Source organism: Glossina fuscipes, unplaced genomic scaffold (assembly GCF_014805625.2).
Source record: "Glossina fuscipes isolate IAEA_lab_2018 unplaced genomic scaffold, Yale_Gfus_2 113, whole genome shotgun sequence".
NCBI classification, from domain to species: Eukaryota; Metazoa; Arthropoda; class Insecta; order Diptera; family Glossinidae; genus Glossina; species Glossina fuscipes.
The window spans coordinates 2,384,538-2,392,167 of NW_023998456.1; the positions used below are offsets into that span (position 1 = coordinate 2,384,538).

At 33.2% G+C, this 7,630-nt stretch overlaps 1 protein-coding gene across 1 annotated transcript; it reads right to left on the reverse strand.

The window, feature by feature from the left end:
• Positions 1 to 4,913: 4,913 nt before the first annotated feature.
• LOC119639780 (U6 small nuclear RNA (adenine-(43)-N(6))-methyltransferase) lies at positions 4,914 to 7,068 on the reverse strand. Its single transcript, XM_038037436.1, has 5 exons — positions 6,937 to 7,068; positions 6,649 to 6,859; positions 6,174 to 6,576; positions 5,941 to 6,099; positions 4,914 to 5,829 (listed from the first exon to the last, which is right to left on the reverse strand). The coding sequence occupies exons 1-4, from the start codon at positions 7,045 to 7,047 to the stop codon at positions 5,943 to 5,945; spliced, it is 882 nt and encodes a 293-aa protein (XP_037893364.1). The 5' UTR covers positions 7,048 to 7,068; the 3' UTR covers positions 4,914 to 5,829; positions 5,941 to 5,942.
• Positions 7,069 to 7,630: the final 562 nt, after the last annotated feature.

Sequence of the window (7,630 nt, forward strand, 5' to 3'; positions counted from 1 at the left end):
TTTGTTGTTCAGGGATGGCGATTAATACTAACCGTCACATCCCCTATCCGTGGGTCGCTGTACTATTTGTTGTTCAGGGATGGCGACTAATACTAACCGTCACATCCCCTATCCGTAAGTCACTACAAACTTCTAATAAGAGTCAGTGAGTCAAGTAGTCCGCTTGCACTTACCTAAGGCAGCTATGGCACCAAATTGAAAGATTCTGTGTGATGAGCCGCTCTTTTATAGCGGGATTCGCGCTCGCTTGTTCCATTGCAACCTGTGTTTACGTGTGTATTGTGGTATGCTTAATTTAGGTTGGTAGCTGTCGCAATCTTAGTTACGACTTGCATGACATTCTTATATGTAACTTACGGGTAACTAACGTCTATCTTATTGCTATGTTTGCTCATCTTGTTCTTCAACATGGCTCTTCTTCTTTCTTTATGCTTCTCATCCTAGGCGTGCAATACTTAGCGTACGTTTCTATGGTTTTATATTTAGGTAGAATAAATGTATTTTCTGTTTCTCTGTGTTTATATCTGTTTATATGTGTGAGTTTATACATAATTGGCATGTGTGGTCTCTCTACATTTTAAACATAAATGTTTATACCTATGTATGCGTTTGTATGGCCTAACGGCGCTTACACATTTTGTGTAATATTGTGTGTGTGTTGGTACATTTTGCGCGTACGAGTATCTGTATATTGGTATGCATTGCTATGTGTGATTCTATCGTCTATACGTTTTCCATGATCGTGTATGCATTGTAGACCATAAGGGTTTCTACCTGATTATATACCCTAACTGGGTTTATACAGTAATGCACGATATGTATGCGTTTCTACAATTTAAGGCATACAGATTTCTGTACTATGGCCTAACAGTAATGTACAATGGTATGTGTGATTCTTTGATCTATGCTTTTGCATGAGCGTGTGTGCTTATGCATTGTGAAGCATAAGGGTTTCTACGTGCTTATATGACCTAACGGCGTTTGTATAATATGTATGCGTTTCTCCTGTGTGCTTCTACGATTTAAGGTATTTTTATACTTGTGCGGGTGTTTATATATTTTACATATTTCATATGATTTTATACCTATGTTCGACTTGTGCCTGTGTTATATGATTTTACATGTTCTATGCCTATGAGCCGTTTCATACAAGTTTTGCTCATTCTAACGATCTTATACCTATTTTGCTCGTGCCTGTGTTACATATTCTATGCCTTGGAGCCATTTCATACATGTTTTGTTCATTTTAACGATCTTATACCTATATTGCACTTATTCGGTTGTGTATATATTTTGCTGGAGGAGGTTGTTCATGTTTACTTAATTCAATCAGACGTTTACGGACCGCTCGGACTGACAGGTGGTTCGCTGTGGGTAGCTGTTTTAGGTGGACGGACTTGCATTCCGTAAGGAAGCAAAAACGCTTCCTTACAGTGATATTATAGGCAGGTGGCACACTGCTTAAGAAGGCCATCGAACGAATACCAATTCTCGCGCATACCGAACGTAGTCTACCACTCTTGTCTGGCCGCCCCGTCTTCTATCCACCCTTGTTAAACTGTACCTATTTGCATGAATTTTTTTTACAAAGTCTTGCGCAGTCACTAACTTACCAATTTCTTCCGTCAGTCGGTCGGCTAACTTTCTACACACTACTCTGCGTAAACTATGTCCTATTACTGCTCCACAAGTCGGGATATTCTTTTAGTAATTGACTAAATACTCTGTCTGAAATTTTTACCATGGTATTATTCTTAATATACTTAATATATGTATATTAATAATATAAAAGTGATGTAATGTAGTGATAATATAAATATTATAATATAATAAGTAATATGTCACGAACCTGAAAATAAATGGAATACAAAATAGACTATTTATACAAAGAAATGTAAACTTTTTATGAAATTGCTAACATGTGTGAAACAAAAATGAAAATAAATAATTGTCAAATTAAATATAAATGAAACAACGACCTGTTTTTATTTCAATTTATTTACGTAAAAGCTATATTTTTTTGCATCTGAAATTAATAATAATTCAAAATGATAAAAAAAAATAAAATGTAAATTTCAAACTAATAATAACTAGAACTACATACTAAATCTTATAAACTAAATGTTGCCAACTCTGACTTTTGATGTTTTAGATGTTTCTTAAATTTTTTGGTTTTTTGTTTAATTAAAAACACTATGAACTGTTTTGTAGAGCTCTCATCAATCTCCACAAAACTGCTCTGCTTTAAGAGCTATCATCAACCTCTAAAGGTTCCCCTTAAAAGCCAATGTATAAATACTGGTTTCTATTTTAATTAACATGTCAATGAATTGAAATGTTTAGTTGATTAGCTACTTTACATAGTACAAAAATTTCTTATTCTACTGCTATTCTCTGAGCTCTTGGCTATGGTGACTGAAGCGGAGCTGTAATACCGAAATTTTACTTTTCAGAGCGCTGAAGAAAAAAAGCTTATGTGTTTTGAATGCTTTGGTATCCAAGTTATTCAGTAATCAAGCTTTGAAAAATATTTTATAATTAACTACAATTAATTTTTTTGGCGAAACATTCAGAAGAAAATGTTTGTTCTTCCTGCTTCGAGGTTTTTCCCTTTTTAGTCAATTTTCTTCTTTCTTTTATATGATTCGAATTAGAAAAGGAATATAAGCTGGTTAAGTTTCTCATTTCGTGGATCAGGGTCCATGAAAATTGTCTAAATATTGTCTTATGCTTAACATGCATGTATCCATACCTAACTATGTCATATATGTTTGTAATAAACGTCGTTTTAAAGAACTAATTTTAATGGCCAAACAACAATTTCGATATAAAAAGCTCATTATATTCAAATTCTTTTGTAAAATTAGTTAGTGTACAATGAATTTCGGGATGAATAAAGAAATTATCGACCAATGTTTGTTCAAATCGTAAACATCCTGCACTAGTGTCGATTAATAATATTCACCTATAGTCGTGGGTACAGGATCCATTAAACATTCATCAACAATTAGCTTTAGGAGGCGATCCTTGATTTGGCCACACCTACACCAATTATTTATTAATGAAAATTTTACCTTTTTTTTAGTAAAACACGAAAGGAAAGAAAGAAATAGGGCCCGGCATTGCTGCCGCAATCTCGACGCCGATCAGCGTCGTGGTCTACATGAGCGCCTAGGCAGACGCCCCCTGCGACCACTCAGGTGTAGATGAGCGCCGAGGCGCTACGCAAATTAAAGTGTATTGTAGTGTGATCGCATACAGTCGTACGCATCCACTTTGAAGTGCGACAGAATTGTGCTGAATTTTCATAATTCTGTAGCAAAAGAAAAAAATTTTTTCGCACTTCACCTGGCTGAGTATTACATTTCGTAATGCAATACGATGCCACAATTAAAAAATCACCATTTCTGTTAAGGTAAGCATAATTTAGTATAGAAATTAAGTATAAATAGTGCATGTTTTCAATAAAGCAGTTAATTGTTATCAAAAGCAATTCACAAGCGTATTAACCCGCTTAAAAATATAAGGCGTTCAATCCGCCTAAAATGAAAAGATCAGGGACTGCTTTATGCCGAGCATGATTCGCGTTATTAAAAAGCATTAAGACTAGGACTCTAAAACAGTAAAACTTACCTTTCACTTATCTACAACTAGGGAAGGACTCATAGGGAATCCTCCCAAATACTGCAACCCATTCAATCACTACCACTCCCGGTTGCAGTAAAGCATTTTTCATTTTTATTACAGTTTATTCGACACAGTCAGAAAAGTAGTAAAATATATGAAATATAAAAAATAAAAGTTCAAGCTTATTGTGTTTTCTTAATTTCATCTAAAAAATTAAAAAACTACCATTAGACATGTTCGTTTGTTTCTAGAAATGTTTGAAATGACATTTATAGAAATTTCAGCGCTCGTTTACATCGTTGTAAATAAAAAGTAGTCATTATTTAACTTTCGCACGGGGTTTTTTTTTTTTTGTAGGGTATTATTGGAATCGACTTAGCGGTCTCCCTTTTTTTAGCTGTGCCTGTAGAAAAGACACCGGAACAACAAAACCCTTTTTTAAGATTGGCATTTTAAAAGGATGTTAAATCGCATAGTCTGAATTTATTTAAAAAACAGTATTTACAGTGATATTATTTAAAAAATGGGAATTCTTATTATTAAAGGTAAAAAACAAATGACTGACAATTGGGAAATTAGCGAATTACTCTATTCCACTTTAGGAATGTAGATTGTCAATAAATGTTATGAATTGCTTCATGCCACTTTTTGCATGGATTTCAGTTATTATTCCAATTTTATTATGCATTTATATAAGAATGTATTAAATGTTTCCACGTCGGGAAATATTTTTCATGGTAGAGGATATTTACAATTTCATCATGTGATTTCTTTGCTCTCGCGATTCTCCACAAAAGGGAATTCTTATTAGGAACCGATGTAAAGAGAAAAAGAAGAAAAAGACATTTGTAAATTTTCTTTTTTAAAAAAGTTATAAAGTTCTATTTATTGATGGTAAGTGCGTTTATTTCTTTTATTTACAATATTCACGGTATTGAGACGGAGACCCAGCTGAGATTACCATACTTTTTCTAGGAATCTCTTTGGTGTCTCCTTCGTTTCTAGTAATTTTACAATCTCACTGCAGAGTATAAATGTTATAAATGACGTCTTGTGCACTTCATAATTACCCGCCGACGTCCACAAGGATAAACAAACCAATGCTAAATTTTCAATTACATTTAATATCACTGCGAACTTTACAATTATGCGACGATTGCGCCGTATGGGATTTTTGTTATACTGCGAATACAAACTGGCCAGGACAAGACGTACGGACAAATGCAGTATTATCGCCAATCTCCATACAGTTCGCGGAGGTTCGTAATTCCCAATAGCAGCTGAGATGGATGGCAAATAATTCGACACCTCGCAGTGCGTGTGCGGGGCCCGTTCGAAATCCATTACTATGGACCAGACGATGCAATATGCAAATGCTCAGAAACACTAGTTGCAAAAAAATCCTTTCAAGTATCTTACTAACGAAGTAAACAAAACTGACAGTTAATATTAATACATGTAAAGTTTAAGAGCAACCAACACCAATCATATGAAATGATCCAAAGTTATTTAATTGAATTTACTTCCCAAAACTTTTATTTCTCAGTTTCCACTAGAAATTATACCTTAGAGTCATAATATATAGACCAATGTGATCCAAATTCCTTACTTTTAATTTATTTGCTAAATTGGTGGACCAAATTTCGTCATGAAAATTAAGCATAGAAATTGACCCATAGCGCTCAAATTCAGTCCATTCAATTTTTATGTTAAATTATTGTCATGAACAAATTTTCTTCATTAAACATTAAGCATATGGAATTTATCGTATTCCAGTATCCTTGACTTAATATTTTTTCTCAATTTCTGGCAAATATATTATAATTTTAATTAAGCTTTATTGAAAATATAACCTACGAATAACAATAACAACTAATTAAGCCTCTTTGGCATGTGAAGTTTACATTACCTGAGAATCCTTCTGCGGTGGTAGTCAAAAAAGAGACCTGCTTGCACCAAATTCGATAAGAATGATTTTTTTGTCAAATTAATGATACGAATCAATTTCCACCATGAAATATTGAAAAGTATACCTTTTTATCATACTAATATTCACTTTTCTTAGGAGCGGTTATAGGAGAAGTGGTTCAGAAAATGCCCTCGCCGAACTAATTTTTTCATAACAATTTTGATCGTCGAAATACCGCTCTGTAATTTTAGATGTGCATGAGGTCCACTATGCAAAGCCGTACTTAATATTTTCTAAAGTTTCGAAATGTTTTTAATACAAAAATAGTGATAACAAGTAACTAAAGAAGTGAGAGAATTTGACTTAAGGTGGAAAGTTTTTTTCTTACATAGGTAGTTTCTTACTTTTAACTGAATTCTAAATAAAAACTCCATGCTATTCCCCAACGCGTAGTGTTGCCTTGATGAAATTCAGTGGAACAAAATTGTTGAATTTTATTCTCTTTAAGAATGTCCAGTACTTTCGATAAACTGCTTTTATGACCCAACATAGTAGTGAAGATTCTGAAAAATTAATTTGATTATTAAGACAATCTTGGTTTTTGTGTATACATATACATATATACATAAACACAAACCTAATTTCTTTGGCACACATTAAACTTTCTGTTATAATTTTTTCAACAAATTTCACTTCACCTCCTTCACAAAATAACTCCTCCGTAAAACCTGTTGGGCAATTATGTGGTGGTGGCCGTTTCTGTGGATTTCGTGTCTTATTGGCGCTCGCTAATGTGTCATAAAATGGCGGATTGCATAAACAAAAATCAAAATTCTCATAACCATTATTGTTTTCGAAGTATTCCCGAAATATTTGTCCAGTGTGTTTTTGTGCAAATAAAGTTACAAACTTTTGCAAATTATTTCTCTCAATATTTCCGTTGGCATAATCTAAATTTATCGAATTCGATTCTAAAGCCAACATAGACCATTTATTTTTTTTAGCAGCCAATAAAGAATAAATGCAAGACGAGCCGCAACCTTTAATGTATAGTTATCATAGGGATTTTTAATGATTTGGGGGATATTTTATACATATTTAGACATATTTACCTATATCTATGCCTTTTATTGTATCCTCTTTGCGTGATTCTAACAAATCTTCCAACCATAATATGTAATTTAAACGCAAAGGCAAAGTTGGCACTAAACTGCCAGGAGCAAATTCAACATCTAGTTGAAAATATTCTAGAAGCAAGGTCCGGGTGAGAGCTCGTAAAGCCATTTCATTTTTGTAATCAATGTAAACCTTTCCATTTAGTTCCTTAGATATATGGAATGTGAATATCACGGAATATCTAATAAAATCACAAAAAGCCGATACATTTTTCAAAGACTTACTAAACGACACACTTTGCGAAACTCAGGATATTTAATGGCCAAATCTGTGTAGTCCGGCGGCGTGCGAAATACATTACGCACATGCATTTGTTTTTGAAAGATCCTGCTCATATCTAAAATTTAATAAATCTAATTCAGAAAATTCATAAAAAAACCACTTCTCTGCGTTCTTTCTTAATGTAAATAATATACACCAACATCTGTTTATTGGCACAATGTAAATGACTTTCAAGAAGAAGCATCGACAAGACAAGGTGCTTTATATTAAATTAAATTTTGCAAAGAATTCAAAACTTTTGCTCAATCATAGAAATTTGTAGCGTTATATACATTACACTATCAGCTTTTATAAATGCGCAATGAATTCGTTAAGAATTTTGATATTTTATTTTTTTAACACTAACTCAATACTGCACTGTCAAACACTATCAGAAATAACTTTATATTAATTTTAGACTTTCCAACACCGTTCATAATACAAATGGTTTTATTGTGGGTTTGTAAAAAATAATGTAAAAATTTATTAAATTCGGTGGGTACGCTACAGGCTAAGGTCGAAGATTTAAGCTGGATTACAAAAAACAATGACATGATGACTGAGATGAGATTTGATGAAAGAATTGGAGACAAGAAAATTGAATTCGTCGTTTACTATTGCCAGATGGAAGTAAAAAATGAGGGTACCATGGTTGAA

What these genes read in the sequence shown, in the direction of transcription:
- LOC119639780 (XM_038037436.1), bottom strand. Translation starts at nt 7,047, where the DNA reads ATGAGCAGGATCTTTCAAAAACAAATGCATGTGCGTAATGTATTTCGC. An exon ending in TTCGCAAAGTGTGTCGTTTA is followed by an intron (nt 6,860 to 6,936) that starts GTAAGTCTTTGA and finishes CATATATCTAAG; the next exon opens with GAACTAAATGGAAAGGTTTA. An exon ending in ATGTGTGCCAAAGAAATTAG is followed by an intron (nt 6,100 to 6,173) that starts GTTTGTGTTTAT and finishes TTAATTTTTCAG; the next exon opens with AATCTTCACTACTATGTTGG.